This window comes from Schistocerca gregaria, chromosome 1, assembly GCF_023897955.1.
Source record: "Schistocerca gregaria isolate iqSchGreg1 chromosome 1, iqSchGreg1.2, whole genome shotgun sequence".
NCBI lineage: Eukaryota > Metazoa > Arthropoda > Insecta > Orthoptera > Acrididae > Schistocerca > Schistocerca gregaria.
In genome coordinates this window covers 261,240,825-261,261,863 of record NC_064920.1, presented here as the reverse complement: position 1 = coordinate 261,261,863, position 21,039 = coordinate 261,240,825, and the positions used below count along the sequence as shown (strand labels likewise).

Here is a 21,039-nt window from a genome sequence, read left to right as displayed (position 1 = left end):
GTACTCCGCTACCCTTGTCGCCGCTTCCTGCGTATAGTGCACGTCTGACCTATTCAGGGGGACCCTAAATTTCCCCACCCGATAGCGGAGGTCGAGAAATTTGCATCCCAGATCTCCGCAGAATCGTCTGAGCCTCTGGTTTAAGCCTTCCACTCGGCTCCAAACCAGAGGACCGCGATCGGTTCAGGGAACGATACTACGAATAGTTAGCTCAGATTCCACCCCGCGATCGAGGCTTTCCGCCTTCACCAACTACACCAACAGCCTGTATGATCTGAGGATGACCTCAGAACCCAGACGGCAGGAGTCATTGGTGCCGACGTGAGCAACAATTTGCAGTCGGGTGCACCTAGCGCTCTTTATCGCCGCCGGCAGGGCATCCCCCACATCTCTGATGAGACCCTCTGGCAAGCAGACAGAGTGAACACTGGCCTTCTTCCCCGACCTTTCCGCTATTTCGCTAAGGTGCTCTATCAACCGCCTAACGTTGGAGCTCCCAATCACTAATATACCCCTCCCCCCGTGTGCCTGCGCGGACCCTGATGAAGGAGCGGCCACATGTCCACTGACAGGCAGAGCGTACAATGCCACACTTCCAGCCTCCACATTGACCCTCCATCTCGTGCGCCACGAACGCTGCTGAACCCCTTGGGGAGAGGGTGGCCAAACCGCACCCGGTACCCGCGAAGATGTCTCGACAGCAGCGATAGTGGGTGAAGCATGTAACACCTGGGGTGTACCATGCGATGCACCGGACTCCCCACTGCTGATACGCTCCGAGGCAACAGCCTGAAGACTGCTGACCGCGGCCATCAACACGTTCTGCTGTTCGCGAACAGTGCCCAGCTCCTCCTGCGTCTGTACACAGCAGTCACACAGCCTATCCTTCCTAAGAAATCAATTTACTATAGAGAGTTAATCAACTTTTAACTTCACTGCTAATTCAATAATGGCGGCTGATAGTTGACTAAACTGTGGCTACTAGAAACTTCTTGTAGAACACAATGAAAATAGCACTACCTGCCTCTGGACTGTATTCAAAACAAACACTAGCACTAATGGCACTATGGATGACTAAAGGGACTCTCTCTGACTGTATTCAAAACAAACACGAAATCTACGGAATACTATTACTAGCACTCAACAATTAAAGCTTCTTGAAAGCAAAAACACACGGAAGAAGAAGTGACCAGTAAGAAAAATACAGTTAATACTTGAATTAATACTGCACAGCAGACGTGACGCAGACGGCAGTTACGACAACACTCTATTTGAGAATGGAAAAGGAAAGAAGCATCTGTGTAGATGCCGACGTAGAAACGTGGACGATACGTCGTATGCGCGATAGGACAATTGAAACTTTTTGAAATGTGATGCTACAGATGGAAACTTTGAACAACTAATGAGTAGCAACTGAACTGAACTCGAAAGAAAAATGTGTTTCTGCACAACATGAGTAAAAGTTTGGTTGATGGGACAGAACTTGACGTATTATTACTTTTACCTGTATCTTTTCAGAGTTGTGTTTACAGAGCCATCTAGTGTCTGTTTATACCTAAGTTTAAGTTTTTGTAAATCAAGATATGAATCATTTGCCATAAAAGAACATAAGCAAATGGAAGTCTTTACATTGAAAAGTTTATATTGGAGTGGTCTATAGAGAATTGTAGAATTTTGGAAATAACAGTATGGGGCGTGATAGATGCAGAGCAGGATATGTGTGGCTAAATAGGAAAACTAATGGACATGTGACAGAATGCTAAGCATCTGTAAATGGGCAATACCAAGTGTATTATTTGTGTGGAGAAGATGTTGATACTGTTGCTAAAGGAAATACAATGCAATAAAGTAACTGAGGATTTGTTCAACGACGAAACGGGACGTGCTTGTAACATCTTTCTAGATATCAAGAGCTACAATAACACGCTGAAGAACTACCGTAACTCAGTTATGCACAACTCAGTTTACGAAACTGACCACTGTAACGCCCTAAGGACAGAAAATCCCAATTAACAAACATTGTGGAAACTGAAAGTAAGGAAGTGAGTCATCTTGACAGTGAGGGAAACTATTGACGATATAATCTACTACACTGGTAATATTTTGATTAACACGTATATTATCTAGATACTGAGAATAGCATACAAAAAGGGGAGATAAAAGGAAAGAATTATCATAGATTCTCTATCAAACATCTATATAATAAATTCAAAATCATATGAAGGAAGGTTAAATCTAAGAAAGCAATTCAGTCAAAGACAACATTTACCATGGAAGAGAGTTGTAGCAAAATCGAAAAGGAAATGTAATGCCACTACAATGCAACTCGGACACGGAAATGTTCAGTTAGATAGTTGCTCTTGAGTCGCTCTAGAGTACTTGTGCGATAGTTGTCTGGACGCAAAAAGTATTTGATTGTTTCAGTTTTGGAATTTTGATAACTCTTGAGGTAGAGACTGAAGTATTGCTCAGTCATGCGACTGATGAAATTAATCTTTACCGTTCTCAACGCGATGGTATAGTAAGATAAGTGTTAGACTTCGATTGAGTGATACTGGTTTATCGGACTTTGCCTTCGTACTGACGAACAGTTACAAACCTTGAGAGCAATGGATCAACGACAGAAAAACAATTCATAGTCTTGAGTAGGACACAATAAAATGAAGATGCGAAGAAAGACAAGTACGCGGATTAGTCAAAGGTTGTCGTCAGCGTCACGATTACTGAACTGAACAAAGTTACTGAACTGAACATAAGTTACTCTTGAATGACATATCGGTGTGCGTGTGCTGTAGGGACAAACAATTAACTACAGAAAGAACAATAAAATCTGAGTCAAAAGGTAAATCTTACGTTTCACCTAATTCTTTAAACATTTTAAGTGACTAAGTGCGTGCATGAATAATGGACAATGAAGATGATTAGTTTAAACCAGTATTACGGCGTATCAAAAAACATCTACTCCAACATCAGTTATATCAGAAGTTACGTCGGACCGTTGTTAATAAGTGGACGTAGCAACGGCATAGCAACGGAATAGTAGACAGCAAATTGCATCCTCGCTATGTATGATGTGAAAAACGACCGCAATTATGAAATCACGAATCAAGATATTATTTCATCACGGAACTAACCGGGCATGAAAATAAAAATGAACGATTGCAGTGTACTAGTTCGCACAAACTGAGAAGACTGTTGCGGACAGCTAACAGAATATTTCTAAACCACGCGAGGAGTTGTGTTCTTACGAAAGTTACAGGTGCTGTTCCACGTCACGCCGACGCGGACGAACATCGTTACGAGTCGCGCCTCTTCCCGGCGAGTAAAGAAGGAGGGAAGGGACGTCACACCGTTCACTAACTTTATAGACATTACAAGGGGCCTACATTGCTTCACATTACGCTTAGCTGTGTTTTTGTTCGTAGGAAACATTTTATCTCGAACTTAAATTTGTTTTCTATGTCATGAACTATAATCATGAATCACGAGCCACTGTTGTTCCAGAGAAATCCATTTACATCTACATCTACATCTACATCTACATCCGTACTCCGCAAGCCACCTGACGGTGTGTGGCGGAGGGTACCCTGAGTACCTCTATCGGTTCTCCCTTCTATTCCAGACTCGTATTGTACGTGGAAAGAAGGATTGTCGGTATGCTTCTGTGTGGGCTCTAATCTCTCTGATTTTATCCTCATGGTCTCTTCGCGAGATATACGTAGGATGGAGCAATATACTGCTTGACTCTTCGGTGAAGGTATGTTCTCGAAACTTTAACAAAAGCCCGTACCGAGCTACTGAGCGTCTCTCCTGCAGAGTCTTCCACTGGAGTTTATCTGTCATCTCCGTAACGCTTTCGCAATTACTAAATGATCCTGTAACGAAGCGCGCTGCTCTCCGTTGGATCTTCTCTATCTCTTCTATCAACCCTACCTGGTGCGGATCCCACACTGCTGAGCAGTATTCAAGCATTGGGCGAACAAGCGTACTGTAACCTACTTCCTTTGTTGTCGGATTGCATTTCCTTAGGATTCTTCCAATGAATCTCAGTCTGGCATCTGCTTTACCGACGATCAACTTTATATGATCATTCCATTTTAAATCACTCCTAATGCGTACTCCCAGATAATTTATGGAATTAATTGCTTCCAGTTGCTGACCTGCTATTTTGTAGCTAAATGATAAGGGACCTATCTTTCTATGTATTCGCATCACATTACACTTCGCTACATTGAGATTCAATTGCCATTCCGTGCACCATGCGTCAATTCGCTGCAGATCCTCCTGCATTTCAGTACAATTTTCCATTGTTGCAACCTCTCGATACACCACAGCATCATCTGCAAAAAGCCTCAGTGAACTTCCGATGTCATCCACCAGGTCATTTATGTATATTGTGAATAGCAACGGTCCTATGACACTCCCCTGCGGCACACCTGAAATCACTCTTACTTCGGAAGACTTCTCTCCATTGAGAATGACGTGCTGCGTTCTGTTATCTAGGAACTCCTCAATCCAATCACACAATTGATCTGATAGTCCGTATGCTCTTACTTTGTTCATTAAACGACTGTGGGGAACTGTGTCAAACGCCTTGCGGAAGTCAAGAAACACGGCATCTACCTGTGAACCCGTGTCTAAGGCCCTCTGAGTCTCGTGGACGAATAGCGCGAGCTGTGTTTCATACGAACGTCTTTTTCGAAACCCATGCTGATTCCTACAGAGTAGATTTCTAGTCTCCAGAAAAGACATTATACTCGAACATAATACGTGTTCCAAAATTCTACAACTGATCGACGTTAGAGATATAGGTCTATAGTTCTGCACATCTGTTCGACGTCCCTTCTTGAGAACGGGGATGACCTGTGCCCTTTTCCAATCCTTTGGAACGCTTCGCTCTTCTAGAGACCTACGGTACACCGCTGCAAGAAGGGGGGCAAGTTCCTTCGCGTACTCTGTGTAAAATCGAACTGGTATCCCATCAGGACCAGCGGCCTTTCCTCTTTTGAGCGATTTTAATTGTTTCTCTATCCCTCTGTCGTCTACTTCGATATCTACCATTTTGTCAACTGTGCGACAATCTAGAGAAGGAAGCACAGTGCAGTCTTCCTCTGTGAAACAGCTTTGGAAGAAGACATTTAGTATTGCGGCCTTTAGTCTGTCATCCTCTGTTTCAGTACCATTTTGGTCACAGAGTGTCTGGACATTTTGTTTTGATCCACCTACCGCTTTGACATAGGACCAAAATTTCTTAGGATTTTCTGCCAAGTCAGTACATAGAACTTTACTTTCGAATTCATTGAAAGCCTCTCGCATAGCCCTCCTCACACTACATTTCGCTCGCGTAATTTTTGTTTGTCTGCAAGGCTTTGGCTATGTTTATGTTTGCTGTGAAGTTCCCTTTGCTTCCGCAGCAGTTTTCTAACTCGGTTGTTGTACCACGGTGGCTCTTTTCCATCTCTTACGATCTTGCTTGGCACATACTCATCTAACGCATATTGTACCATGGTTTTGAACTTTGTCCACTGATCCTCAACACTATCTGCACTTGAGACAAAACTTTTGTGTTGAGCCGTCAGGTACTCTGTAATCTGCTTTTTGTCACTTTTGCTAAACAGAAAAATCTTCCTACCTTTTTTAATATTTCTATTTACGGCTGAAATCATCGACGTAGTAACCGCTTTATGATCGCTGATTCCCTGTTCTGCATTAACTGATTCAAATAGTTCGGGTCTGTTTGTCACCAGAAGGTCTAATATATTATCGCCACGAGTAGGTTTTCTGTTTAACTGCTCAAGGTAGTTTTCAGATAAAGCACTTAAAAATATTTCACTGGATTCTTTGTCCCTGCCACCCGTTATGAACGTTTGAGTCTCCCAGTCTATATCCGGCAAATTAAAATCTCCACCCAGAACTATAACATGGTGGGGAAATCTACTCGAAATATTTTCCAAATTATTCTTCAGGTGCTGAGCCACAACAGCTGCTGAGCCCGGGGGCCTATAGAGACATCCAATTACCATGTCTGAGCCTGCTTTAACCGTGACCTTCACCCAAATCATTTCACAATTCGAATCTCCGTCAATTTCCTTCGATACTATTGCACTTCTTATCGCTATAAACACGCCTCCCCCTTCACTGTCCAGCCTATCTCTGCGGTATACATTCCAATCAGAGTTTAGGATTTCATTACTGTTTACGTCTGGTTTCAGCCAACTTTCTGTTCCTAGTACTATATGGGCGTTGTTACCGTTTATTAATGAGAGCAGTTCTGGGACCTTTCTATAGACGCTCCTACAGTTTACTATTAGCACATTAATATTGTTATTCCTTGTTGCATTTTGCCTACTCCTGCCTTGCCGCGTCTCAGGAGGCGTCTTGTCGGGCCTAGGGAGGGAATTCTCTAACCTAAAAAAACCCCATGTGCACTCCACACGTACTCCGCTACCCTCGTAGCCGCTTCCGGCGTGTAGTGCACGCCTGGCCTATTCAGGGGGACCCTACATTTCTCCACCCGATAGCGGAGGTCGAGAAATTTGCACCCCAGCTCTCCGCAGAATCGTCTGAGCCTCTGGTTTAAGCCTTCCACTCGGCTCCAAACCAGAGGACCGCGATCGGTTCGCGGAACGATACTACAAATAGTTAGCTCTGATTCCACCCCGCGAGCGAGGCTTTCCACCTTCACCAACTCCGCCAACCGCCTGTACGAACTGAGGATGACCTCTGAACCCAGACGGCAAGAGTCATTGGTGCCGACATGAACAACAATTTGCAGTCGGGTGCACCCAGTGCTCTCTATCGCCGCCGGTAGGGCCTCCTCCACATCTCGGATGAGACCCCCCGGCAAGCAGACAGAGTGAACACTGGCCTTCTTCCCCGACCTTTCCGCTATTTCCCTAAGGGGCTCCATCACCCGCCTAACGTTGGAGCTCCCAATAACTAATAAACCCCTCCCCCCGTGTGCCTGCTCGGACCTTGCTGAAGGAGCAGCCACATGTCCACTCACAGGCAGAGCGGGCGATGCCACACGGCCAGCCTCCACATTGACCCTCCGCCTCGTGCGCCGCGAACGCCGCTGAACCCGCCACTCCCCTTGGGGAGAGGGTGGCCCAACCGCGCCCGGTACCCGCGAAGATGTCTCGACAGCAGGGACCTGGGGTGCACCATGCGACGCACCAGACTCCCCACTGCCGCTACACTCCGAGGCAGCAGCCTGAAGACGGCTGACCGCGGCCATCAACACGCTCAGCTGTTCGCGAAGAGTGGCCAGCTCCTCCTGCGTCCGTACACAGCAGCCACACATCCTAGCCATCCTAAGAAATCAATTTACTATAGAGTGTTAATCAGCTTTTAACTAGACTGCTAATTCACTAAAGGCGGTTGATTATTGACTAAACTGTGATTGCTAACCACTTCTTGTAGAAACAAGGAAAATAGCACTACCTGTCTCTGGACGGTATTGAAAACAAACACTAGCACTACTAGCACTATGGCTGACTAAAGGGACTCTCTGACTGTATTCAAAACAAACACGAGATCTATGGAACACTTAATAGCACTCTACTATTAAAGCTTCCTAAAAGCAAAAACACGCAAAAGAAGAAGTGACAAGTAAGAAAAATACAGATAATACTTAAATTAAGGTAGCTCGCTGCACAGAAGACGTGAAGCAGACGGCGGTTAGGGCGACACTGATACTACTGGCACTATGGCTGACTACTGACAACTACGTCAAAAGTAATGTTGTATTACACCTGGTAACTTGTACAGTGAAATGACCGTCATTTCCTTGCACTTCTGTAGGGCGTATTCTTCAAACTATTTATTATCAGTGTAGGATGATTGTGATCTAATGGATACAGTGTGAATTGTTGTCGTAAGTGTAAAACTGAATATACTGCTACATTTCGTTATCTGTGTTATGAGTAAACCGGTGTGATGGATCGGAATTGCTAACTTGTATCCACTAACTCCATAATTACATTTTTATATAAAAGTGTTTTATAAAATTTGTTTGCCGGCCTTAGTGGCCGAACGGTTCTAGGCGCTACAGTCTTTAACGGCGCGACCGCTACAGTCGCAGGTTCGCATCCTGCCTCGGGCATGGATGTGTGTGATGTCCTTAGGTTAGTTAGGTTTAAGTAGTTCTCAGTTCTAGGGGACTGATGACCACAGCAGTTAAGTCAGAGCCATTTGAACCATTTTTATTAAATCTGTTTGCTTTGTATTACACCTTGTAACTTGTACAGTGAAATGACGGTACATTTTTTTGTCATATCCTTGCACTTCTGTAGGTCGTATGCGTTATTTTTATGCAATTTTTGTAGGTTTTTGTGTGATTATATGTTAATAATGAATATACACGCCCCATCCGGCCCCGATAACTTGACAGCCTTCATTAATTAACCCTTCGGATGAGAGACCAAAACAAATGTGTTCCTGTGCACTGCAATACTATAATTGGGCTTTTTTATCACAAATTGTAGCAATAGCTCACAATATTAAATTTTTAAGGCATTAAGCTTTACTTTAAAAAGGCGTTTCTTATATTGTGATAACTATACCTTGCAAGAGACATTACTGAAAACAGATCGTGTAGTACATTATAGTCGGTCGAGTCACATTACTGCCTACGTTCGACGTCCACATGCAGTAACCACTCACAGACGGCAGGTGGCAGCACTACCAGTGGAGAGTATCTAACGCGTGTCGGGAGGGAGGACGCGGAAAGCAATGCAGCCGTTGTCAGATTGCAGAAACGAAACGATTTATCTAACATCCAAAACTGCCTGATAAATAGGGTCCGCCTCGGTAGCTGCTGTCAGTGCAGCGTATTGCTAAGCGAAGGCGCCGGGGTTGCATTCCTGGCCAACTCGTAGTTTTCTTCCTCTCGGGGACTGGGTATTGTGTTGTCCTGACGTTCGTATCGCCATACATCACGTTTAACGATTGAGATGACTGAATGGGCACGTTTCGAAAAACAATTAAAAATAATTATCTCTAGAATTCGTAACAAGGGTGAAAACATTTTCGATACAGCTAAGTTTGTAAATTGATCGCGTGCCGCCGTGGTTAAATAATTTCGCGCGTTGCAAAATGGTGCTATCCAACACCGACGGCAAGGCAATGCGGTGCACCACGAGCCATAAACGACACAGCTGAACGATGGCTGCGGAGATGTGTACGGGCGAGTAGAAGTTCAATTGTTGAGCAACTGAGCCTCCCGAGTAACCGAGCGCTATCAACAGTGTCACCTCAACCATCGTTCAGCAAACGCTTCGGCATCTGAGCCTCTGCAGCAGGCCCCTGGTTCATAGACCCATGCTGACTGCTGTACATCGGTGGCGATGGATGGCATATGCACGCAGTTAACGCCAACAGGACTCCCACTGAGTGCCGACAGGTGGCCCTTTTCAGATGAGTCACTTTATATGCTCCATCGGACAGATGACATGTACAGCGTAGAACGGCTGAAAGCAAACACTCCTGGAAGAATGATCGGAAGTGTTCAGGCCAGAGGAGAGAGTATTATGGTTAGTAGAGTACTATCGTGGCATTCCATGGTGGATGGCATTCCCTGGGTGATTTCGTCATTCTGAAGACACACTGAATCAACAAAAGTATGCATCTATTTATGTGGACCATTCTCCTCTCTCTGCCCCCATCTCTCACCCGAGTCCTTTTGCATTTCCCTCCTCTGCCTCTTCTTGTACCTTCTCGCGTCTGCCCTGCCCCTCTCTCCCTTCCCCCTTATGAGTCCTCTACCTCCTTGTTTCCCCCCCCCCTTTCGTTTTCTACTCTCCTCCTTCCTTGTTTTTCCCCCTCCTCCAGGTCACTCCCCCCCCCCCCCCATCTGCCTTTGGCTCAGGAGTGTCATATTTGTGCCACCATTTTCGTGCAGTGTTTTCCAGTGAGTGTTCCGTGGTGTGTCTTTAGGGAAGTGTAGCGAACAGCCATCATACTGTCGCTGGGTGTGATTTTTTTATCTCTTGCGAACAGAAACCAGACTGTCGCCATGTTTTTTAGTTGTGTGTCTACTATGTTACTTGTCTGATTCCTGTGTATTTTATCGACATTGCCAACCCCTTTTGCTTTCTGTTTTAACTTTCCGCATTTTTACGCCGTTTTACACTTTAAGTCATAATTTTATCGCCTGTTTTTCGTTGTTCTTTCTTCTTCCATTTCTTAAAAAAAAGTCTGTAGGATGTAGAGCAGCGTACTAAGCTGCTGCCAGCCCGTCCCCTTCGGGGCAAACTGAAAAACAATAACGAAAAAAAAATTTGGAGACCATATCCGCATCTTCATGCAGTCTGCTCTTCCTCGTCGCAATGGCATCTACAAGCAGGATAATGCAACGTGTCACACAGCTCACAGTATACGTCTGTCGTTTTAAGAGTACCAGTATGAGATTACCTGCACTTCCCTGGCCGCCAAACTCCGCTTCATTAAACAGAATCGAGTATTTTTGGGACCATAATCAAGTAAACCAACGCAGCTGGCCACAGCACTGGAGTAGGCGTCTCTGACAGTACCTTGCAGAAGCTCACTGACTCTCTTACTCCAAGTACTGCTGCAGTACCAACTGCGTCGTAACAATGTGACCGGACAGTGTACACTGTTTGAGAGCTTTTCTGTTACAGCTTCAATGAATAGTCGATTTGGTAACTTATCAATGTGTGCAGGATTAGTATCTTAGAGGGAAACCAAGGTTTCAACAAACAGATTCAAGCTGATGTAGATTACAACACACAGCTATTCATAAATATCTCTAGAGTTTCAGGAGACGACTGCACTAAAAAAGACAAGCAGAATAATAGCACATATGAGTGGAATGTCGCTTAGTAGTAGATGCCGTGGCGGTGATGCGGAGGGCACTACTAGGGGACAGCAGTGTGAGAACGTGCATACAACCCTTGTTGTTGTATCGAATCATTTGGTTCCTACAGTAAGGCAAACAAATGAATGTATTAACAAAATGTTCAGATGTGTGTGAAAACTTATGAGACTTAACTGCTAAGGTCATCAATCCCTAAGCTTACACATTACTTAATCTAAATTATCTTAAGGACAAACACACTCTCACCCATGCCCTAGCGGGGACTCCAACCTCAGCCGGGACCAGCTGCACAGTCCATGATTGCGGCGCCATAGACCGCTCGGCTAATCCCGCACGGCAACGTATTAACAAAGTGCACTCCTGTTGTTTTACCTTCCAGGGCAGCAGAACTAGTAGTGACTTCAGTGAATTACACACATGTACTCTCACATGCCACATCACAAACAATGAGCACATGTAATGTGACTAAAACTTGGAGAGGAGCTCTGTCCATTGGCATTTCTCTGTTTTCTGTATTTCTTTTAATTTTCATACAGTTGTCTTCTGAAACGAAAAAGGTACTTATGAACAACCGTGTAGTGTCCAAAGACTGAAATAATCGCTGATATACAGGTCCCAAACCAGTCTTCAGAATGTACAATAGCAAAATGAATGTATAGGAGGCTTGCTGAGTGGCGACCTTTGCGTGTGTATTTATTTATTCTGACCTTTTATTATCCCTTCTCATCCTGCCCCCGAATCCACTCATCTCCTCGTACCGCAGATCACAATCCACCGCCTCCTCTATCCTCTCTCTCTGTCATCTCATTCTCTCCCCTCTTCTGTAGATCTCCTCCTTTATCCTCTCTCTGTCCGTCTCGTCCACTATCCTCTTCCTATCTCCTCCACCTCTGCTTTTCTGTCCATGCTCTTCTTGAGGCTCTCTCTGTCTATGTCCTCCTCCCAATATTTCAGTCCATCTCCGCCTCTCTTCTTTGAAATTCATCTCATCCATCTCTATCTACCGTCATATCCCCTCTTTTCTCTGCCTGCCCATCCCCACCTTCCACCTTTCTATCCATCTAATCCTCACCCTTCTCACTATCCAGCGCCTCCTTCTCCCCCCCCCCCCCCCCCCCCGTCCCTGTCTGCTCAGCCATGCTCATCTATATATATACTCTCAGCAAAGTATTCCAAAACTATCTGATCAAGAAGCATGACTTACAGGACGGGTTAGATGTCACAGGTTGCCAGCTCATTCCATGTCCACCCTTACCCCTAGGGAAGCAAGGTGGTTCTTATCTGCCCACAGTAGCTCTTCCTATGTATGTGTATCAAATTTGATAGGAATCTTGGTTCAAATGGCTCTGAGCACTAGGGTACTCAACTTCTGAGGTCATCAGATCCCTCCATCGGTAATGCTGGAATTCAATATGATGTTGACCTACCCTTAGCTTCGACGACAGCTTTTTCTCTTGCAGGCATACGTTCAATCAGGTCCGCGAAGGTTTGTTGGGGAATGGCAACCCATTCTTCACAGAGTGCTGCAATGAGGAGAGGTATCGATGCCGGTCGGTGAGGCCTGGCATGAAGTCGGCGTTCCAAAACATCCCAAAGGTATTCAGTATGACTCACGTCAGGACTCTGTGCAAGCTACTCCATTACAGGGATGTTACTGTTGTGTAACCATTCCATTGAATTATGAACATGTGCTCGATTGTGTTGAAAGATGCAATCGCCATCCCCGAATTGCTCTTCAACGGTGGAAGCAAGAAGATGCTTAAAACATCAGTGAAGGCCAGTGCTGTGATAATGTCACGCAAAACAACAAGGGGTGCCCCTTCCATGTAAAACACGACCACACCGTTACACCACCGCCTCCGAATTTCACTGTTGGCACTACACACGCTGGCAAATGTTCACCGGGCATTCGCCATTCCACATCCTTCCACCGGATTGCCATGTTGTGTACCGTGATTCGTCATTCCACACAGCGTTTTCCATTGTTCAATCCTTCTATGTTTACGCTCCTTACACCAGAAGGGGGGTGGGGGATGGCACCGTTTGGCATTTACCGGCGAAATGTGTGGCTTATGAGCAGCCGCTCGACCATGAAACGAAAGTTTTCTCACCTCCCCCCTAGCTGTCATAGTACTTATCCTGATGCAGTTTGGAATTCCTTTGTGGTGGTATGGATAGATATCTGCCTATTACACATTACGACTCTCTCCAACTGTCGGCGGTCTCTGACAGTCAACAGAGGAGGGCCGCCTATACGGTTTTGTGCTGTACGTGTCCCTTCACGTTTCCACTTCACTTTCACCTCGGAAACAGTGGACTTATGGATGTTTAGATGTGTGGAAGTCTTGTGTACAGACGTATGACAAAAATGACACCCAATCACCTGACCACGTTAAAAGTCCGTGTCTCACGATGACTAATGACTAGTGAGATCGCTGATACGGAGTACCTGGCAGTAGGTGGCAGCACATTGCACTTACTATGAAAAAGTATGTTTTTGGAGATGTCCGGATACTTTTGATCACATAGTGTACATACATACATTTTTATATATGATAATCTTCATTGGTGGTGACTTTGACGTAGGTATAATGAGAGCCTCCTGTTCTTATGGAAAAAAGAGACGTGATATTGATGAATCCAATAATTTAATAAAATAAAAATAATGTGTACGATGCCACTGCCATGAACAAGCGGAAGGAAAAGATTCTAATTCCAGTGAATATCGAATGTTGCTCTATTAAGTATTACATACATTGAAATAAAATTGCTAGAGGATGCGAATGGGCATGGGAAAGTTTAGACAACATATTAATGTTGGATACTACAGTTTAAAATGGGTCTCTCCAACAGTTTATCTACATTCATTGGAAAAATTTTAGTTAGAGCCCTCGGAAGCATACTGCAAGCATTCAGCCATCCATCAACAGCTCATAACGTAGTTTTACACCATCTGTGACTAACTGCTGGCGGTTCTCCTTACATGGACTTCATTAGAAAATGGGATCAGGGAGAAGACGTCGCCCGCGTTGAGCTCGTCCAGGATGGTGTGCATGGCCGTCTTGAGCTGTTCCAGCTTGCGGCCGCGCATGGAGCCGCTGACGTCGAGCACGAAGACGACGTGTTTGGGCAGCGGCGGCAGGCCGGGAGGCGCGTAGAAGTGCACGAAGTAGCCGTCCTCGCTCACCTGCACACGAGGGGGAATTGGCAGGACAATGGCAAACTGCTTTGCGTCGATGTATCACGTTACTTTTGAGCCCTATGTTATATCAGTTGCAGAGAAGTCCGCTGCTACGAAGTGATCATCTTATATGTTGTCTTGAAATGTGGCAACTCCATTGTTTTCTGAGTTGAGTGAGCAGAGAACCTTCGCGTACACACTATACTGTGTACGTCGCAGAATAATGTAAATTTTAATCTTAATGTAAAATCGATACACGAGTCGTCAAATTAGTGTAGATGAGAGGCGTTATTTTTCTGAAGTGAAATGTAATTAGTATGGTAAGAAATGGAACAGGTAGTGTATACGATGGAACTTCCTGGCAGATTTATGGCGCATCGAGACTCGAACTCTGAATCACCACTGCCTATTGTGGGAAACTACATTACTGACTAAGCTACGCAAGCACGAATCACCACCCTTCCTCACAGCTCTATTTCCACCACTATCTCATCTCCTACTTCCAGACTTCGCAGAAGTTCTCGGAAGACTAGCGCTCCTAGAAGGAAAGATATTGCGTAAACATGCCTTCGCCACAGCCTGATGGATGTTTCCATAGTAAGATTTTCACTCTGCAGGTAGGAGATGAGGTACTGGTGGACGTAATAATGCGAAGACCTCTCGTGATTCGTGCCTGGATACCTTAGTCGGTAAGGCACTTGTGCGCAAAAGTCATAGGTCTAGAATTCGAGTCTTGGTCTGGCTCACATTTTTAATCTTTCAGGAAGTTTCTTATAGGCACCCACTCCGCTCCTATACCGTTATTAAAGCAATACACCAGAAGTCATGATGGTGAGTGGTACGTGGTAAACGATTTTGGTTTCGCCTTGAGCAGGAAACAGCATTCAGAGAAATACCAGGGGGTGATGTAAGGGTGCTACGTTGAAATAGTTTGTTGCCTCCGTAGTTTCATGGTATAGCTGTAGTTTATTTGCTATGAGCAATACTGAGTCCCATTTGTAGTACAATATTATTTATCATATAAGTTTATAACAAAACTGCTAGTTGTCACCTAGGTAACAGGCATTTTAAGACAGTCAGTCTACGTATTCAGATTAAATTACCTGGCAGATTAAAAATGTGTGTCGGAGCCTTTCCCGGGCAAGTGCTCTACCGACTGAGCTACCCAAGCATGACTCACGACCCCTCATCACAGCTTCAATTCCGCCAGTACCTCGTCTGCTACCTTCGAGACTTCAGAAGCTCCCCTGCGAACCTTGCGGAACTAGCACTGCTGCATGCAAGCAGTGCTAATTTTGCAACGTTCGCAGGAGAGATTCTGTGAAGGTAGGAGAAAAGGTACTGGCGGAATTGAAGCTGTGAGGACGAGTCCTAGGTCGTGCTTGGGTAGCTCAGTCGGTAGAGCACTTGCCCGCGGAATGCAAAGCTCCAGAGTTCGATTCTTGTTCCGGCACACATTTTTAATCTGCTTGTAAGTTTCATACGCGCGTACACTCCGCTGCAAAGTGATAAATTCATTCTGGACGCATATTCAGATAATACGTGGAAAGAACGGTTAATGAAATGAGCTTACAGTTTTCTTTTTTAATTGGTAGGGATTCTCAATTTCTTGCTCTATGTTAGACAGGATCTTGTTTAATATCTTACCACAAAAGTATGTAGCTCCATTCTGAAGCCTGAACAAGTGAACATGGATTTTATTGGTGTTTCCTCTAGGGGCTCTGCGCATCTATAAAAGGAAGTGGGTACGAATACGTTGTGTCATACTACACAACATGAATCGTTCAAATTGCTGTGAACGCTATGGGACTTAACATCTGAGGTCATCAGTCCCCTAGAACTGAGAACTACTTAAACCTAACTAACCTAAGGACATCACGCACATTCATGCCCGAGACAGGATTCTAACCTGCGACCGTAGCGGTCGCGCGGTTCCAGACTGTGGCGCCTAGAACCGCTCGGCCACCATGGCCGTCACTTTTACTTATGTTGCATGATATGTGTATTAATACTAACAAGTATCGTAGGATGTAAAATGAGAAGGTTACTTGGGTTGCGAACCGTCGCACTTGGAAATCAGTAAAGTAATTTCATACTCGATTCACGTCTCTTACTTAGCATCAATTTTCGATTTCCATCTTCGTGGGTCTGTGATGTATCTTCAGAAGAGAGTAAGTGCAGGGCGCATATAGCGACATTAAATTAGATCCTGATAGCAGGTACTTGAGTTTTCTCTTTTTCGGTTGGAGTTGTGACACTGGTATGGGACAAATAGAAGTTAGCAACTGTCAGCGGGCAGTGCGGACACTCACGAGTATCTGGCTGGGGCTGGCGTCGCGGTCCACGTCGTAGCGCACCACCAGCTGGCCGGAGACGCCCTCCGCGCCCCGCTGCCGCTGCTCTTCCTCGGTGGGCGACCAGCGCACGATGGCAGACGACGGCGTGGGCCGCTCGATGCGAGCCAGGGGGTCCGCTGCAACAGGCAACAATCAGGGGGTTCCGGTCTGCGCCTTCCCTCGTCCAAAATATGACGACGTCGCATTGGTTATACTCTGCTCGATCGCCAAACAAAGATCACTGACCGGAATCGCGCCTAGTCCAGGCGTCTGCGGCCTCGTCCGTGGAGAACGGTCACACTCGTAGGTTGCATGTCTCACGGCTTGTAGGGCAACAGAGATTTGATTTTCAATAATTCATACCGCTACTGACCGAATTTGTAAAAATTAACTGCTGTCATAATCTGCTTATATAGAGCTGTAATCTTATGTTAAATGTTTAACGCAACAGGTCAAGTACTACCGTTTGAAACTGTATATGTCTTGAGGCACTGTAAGTCATGGCATAAAAAAAAATGGTTCAAATGGCTCTGAGCACTATGCGACTTAACTTCTGAGGTCATCAGTCGCCTAGAACTTAGAACTAATTAAATCTAACTAACCTAAGGACATCACACACATCCATGCCCGAGGCAGGATTCGAACCTGTGACCGTAGGATCCGCTAGGCTCCAGACTGTAGCGCCTAGAACCGCACGGCCACTCCGGCCGTCCGTGGCATACAAATTATCCAGACTATACTCATGCAGTACTTGAGAATGAGCTCGACTTCCAACAAATTTCACATAAAATTTCAAAGTTTTATGAAACATTTCCTCCCTCACAAAGCCTTTAAAAAGGTGAAATGAAAAGCGTTAATTGTTTATTACATTTAACTGGTGATGCAGTAAAACTTCAGCTTCAGACATGACTAGCTTGCAACAGCACCCCACTGTCTGCACCACTAGCGCGTGGGCCATACAGGACAGTGCGCGAGAAACGGACTGGTTTGGAGTGAAACCTGCGCTACGCCTAACTCTAACGAAGACAACCCATAAAACTGTCTGCGTCGTAGAGTGATGAAACATCGCACAATACTATTGTGCCTAAGTGCTATACCTGTTAGTCACTTCACACAGGTTCCCAAGTCTGGTTTTCCAGATATTGTGTTTGATTTAAAATGTCAATATTCCATTAGCGAAATTGGAAATAAGAGTTTTGTTGCCGGATTTCTGTTCTCGCGATAGAATTTCCGTCCATGTAAAGGCTCTACCATATTTGAGATATGATTGCGTCCTGAGATCGTGCTATCTTTTTCAAAATTTGTGTTATTGTGAACGAAGTGATCTTTTGTGGAGTAAAGTAAATGGTGGAGTATTGAACAGGCCACGAAGTTTTTCATTTCCTTTAGTTGAATGAGGAAAAGAACATTTTATCTTTATTAAATGAAAACTGTAATGCTGATATACTTGGTTTAGTGGGTAAAAGTGCAGATATTTTTATATGTGATCCCTTAAGATGTACATACATTACTATGTTGATTGTTTTTTCTCTGCTTTGAAGAGTCTTCCCACAAACTTTACTACTTGATGTTTTCAGCATTATATTAACTGCACCATTAAGTGAACTACACCTCTCAATACATAGTAGCTGTTTGTCGTCCACACAACACCTGACCACCAGCCTACTGTAATAGAAGTATTAATGGCTTACTGTTACCAGATGTACTTGGCACTAACCAACCTAAAAATATAGCAAAGCTACTAGCTATAAAGAACAGTTTTAAAAATTATGTAATGTTATTCTGCACCCTCTCCCTAATCACCGACAGCAATGTCTCTTTTATACCAATTGCAAAAATAGTTCAAATGGCTCCGAGCACTATGGGACTTAACATCTGTGGTCATCAGTCCCCTATAACTTAGAACTACTTAAACCTAACTAACCTAAGGACATCACGGACATTCATGCCCGGGGCAGGATTCGAACCTGCGACCGCAGCGGTCGCGCGGTTCCAGACTGTAGCACCTAGAACCACACGGCCACCACAGCCGGCTTATATACCAATTGCATCCTGTATTTACTGTAGTACTAAATTAAACAACTCTATATCCTGTATTCCTGGTAAATTTGTTGCTTCCTGTTTCTTTTAACTGTAAAGGCTTTCGTATGCAATCAAAGGTTGGTAATTAAACGTTTCGTTCACAGGAATAGGACTGTGCCTTTATTAATTCGGAAGTTTTCTGGCCAATAAAAAATCTCAGAGTGCAGTAGTATTCCACCAGTGATCACTGCACACTTTTGCCATTATGCACGACATCTTCGTCTAGGTAATTGCAGCAAAAGAAGTTCTACGCAATAATTGTCTTGGCTAAGACATTTAAACATATTCATGGACAGTCTTCGCTTCCTTCTCTTTACGAAAACACAGACATCAGCAAGGTAACTGGGATGTTATTGATATCCTCACCGCCGTGCTGAACAACACGCAACAGCTTATTTGTAGGCACCATTTAAGTAAGACGACTGACTCTCAGCTATCGATTCAGGCCTAACACGTGGAGATATGACTTAAAATACTGTTTCCCAAATTCTATTTTCGGCTTCTGCAGTTATGAATGTAGAATAATGTCGAGATGGGAGCCGAAAGCTGCAACTAGGGGCCAGAACGTTGTCTCACTACACTAGGCGATGGAGGCCCACATGTTTAGAGCTTTCGTTTCGTAAACTGCTAACTGACGGTGTACGAGGGGAAGTGGATCACTCTACTGTATAAGACCAAGATATAGATTTTTTTCCCTGTGAACGCAGTATGCAGGGAACAAGTATGTAGGTTAAACGCAGTAATCCATATTCAGAACAAAGAATTCAAACGAGGCGAATGTTAAGAAATATTTAGGAAAACTAAATGGTAATTTGCTCTCACATATTCCCTTAGCTAGCATATTCCTACTGATTCCACAACTGTTAATGAATATTGTATTAGATATTCTCAGCACAGTTGTAACGTTAATTCTCTGTGAAAGTAAGAGCTTTTGACAAAATTCACAATTTTCTTCGTCAAGAAATCAACTGACTATCGCAGAATACGGTATCGCACAGATGCAATTAATGCACTAGTACACACTGCGACTTCAGTTGACTCCGGCAGCAACACTTAAATGTCATTAGCCGCATTTTAGTTTCCATCGACATGTAATATGGGATATGCTTCTTTGTATACTGACCCTCGATGTAGAGTACCAGCTCACACACACACTGTTGAATATGATTCTCGTATCCATATTCATATACAGGGTGTTACAAAAAGGTACGGCCAAACTTTCAGGAAACATTCCTCACACACAAAGAAAGAAAATATGTTATGTGGACATGTGTCCGGAAACGCTTACTTTCCATGTTAGAGCTCATTTTATTACTTCTCTTCAAATCACATTAATCATGAAGTGGAAACACACAGCAACAGAACCTACCAGCGTGACTTCAAACGCTTTGTTACAGGAAATATTCAAAATGTCCTCCGTTAGCGAGGATTCATACATCCACCCTCCGTCTAATGGAATCCCTGATGCGCTGATGCAGCCCTGGAGAATGGCGTATTGTATCACAGCCGTCCACAATACGAGCACGAAGAGTCTCTAGATTTGGTACCGCGTTTGCGTAGACAAGAGCTTTCAAATGCCCCCATAAATGAAAGTCGTGAGGGTTGAGGTCAGGAGAGCGTGGAGGCCATGGAATTGGTCCGCCTCTACCAATCCATCGGTCACCGAATCTGTTGTTGAGAAGCGTACGAACACTTCGACTGAAATGTGCAGGAGCTCCATCGTGCATGAACCACATGTTGTGTCGTATTGTAAAGGCACATGTTCTAGCAGCACATGTAGAGTATCCCGTGTGAAATCATGATAACGTGCTCCATTGAGCATAGGTGGAAGGACATGGGGCCCAGTCACGACATCACTAATAATGCCTGCCCAAGCGTTCACAGAAAATCTGTGTTGATGACGTGATTGCACAATTGCGTGCGGATTCTCGTCAGCCCACACAAGTTGATTGTGAAAATTTACAAGTTGATCACTTTGGAATGAAGCCTCATCCGTAAAGAGAACATTTGCACTCAAATGAGGATTGACACATTGTTGGATGAACCATTCGCAGAAGTGTACCCGTGGAGGCCAATCAGCTGCTAATAGTGCCTGCACACGCTGTACATGGTACGGAAACAACTGGTTCTCCCATAGCACTCTCCATACAGTGACGTGGTGAACGTTACCTTGTACAGCAGCAACTTCTCTGACGCTGATATTAGGGTTACCGTCAACTGCACGAAGAATTTTCTCGTCCATTGCAGGTGTCCTCGTCGTTCTAGGTCTTCCCCAGTCGCGAGTAATAGGCAAGAACGTTCCGTGCTCCCTAAGACTCCGATCAATTGCTTCGAACGTCTTCCTGCCGGGATACCTTCGTTCTGGAAATCAGTCTCTATACAAACGTACCGCGCCACGGCTATTGCCCCGTGCTAATCCATACATAAAAGGGGCATCTGCCAACTCCGCATTTGTAAACATTGCACTGACTGCAAAACCACGTTCTTGATGAACACTAACCTGTTGATGCTACCTACTGATGTGCTTGATGCTAGTAGAGCAATGAGTTGCATGTCAATACAAGCACCGAAGTCAACATTACCTTCCTTCAATTGGGCCAATT

At 44.7% G+C, this 21,039-nt stretch overlaps 1 protein-coding gene across 2 annotated transcripts in view; it reads right to left on the bottom strand.

The window, feature by feature from the left end:
• Positions 1-21,039, bottom strand: part of LOC126339755 (inter-alpha-trypsin inhibitor heavy chain H4-like) — a 154,481-nt gene that overhangs the window by 85,514 nt on the left and 47,928 nt on the right. For both annotated transcript variants that reach the window (XM_050001659.1, XM_050001660.1), the window contains exons 6-7: positions 16,331-16,491; positions 13,821-14,024 (exon numbers count right to left, since the gene is read on the bottom strand). In XM_050001659.1, coding sequence (XP_049857616.1) covers positions 13,821-14,024; positions 16,331-16,491 — 365 coding nt within the window. The remainder of the gene's footprint in view (positions 1-13,820; positions 14,025-16,330; positions 16,492-21,039) is intronic.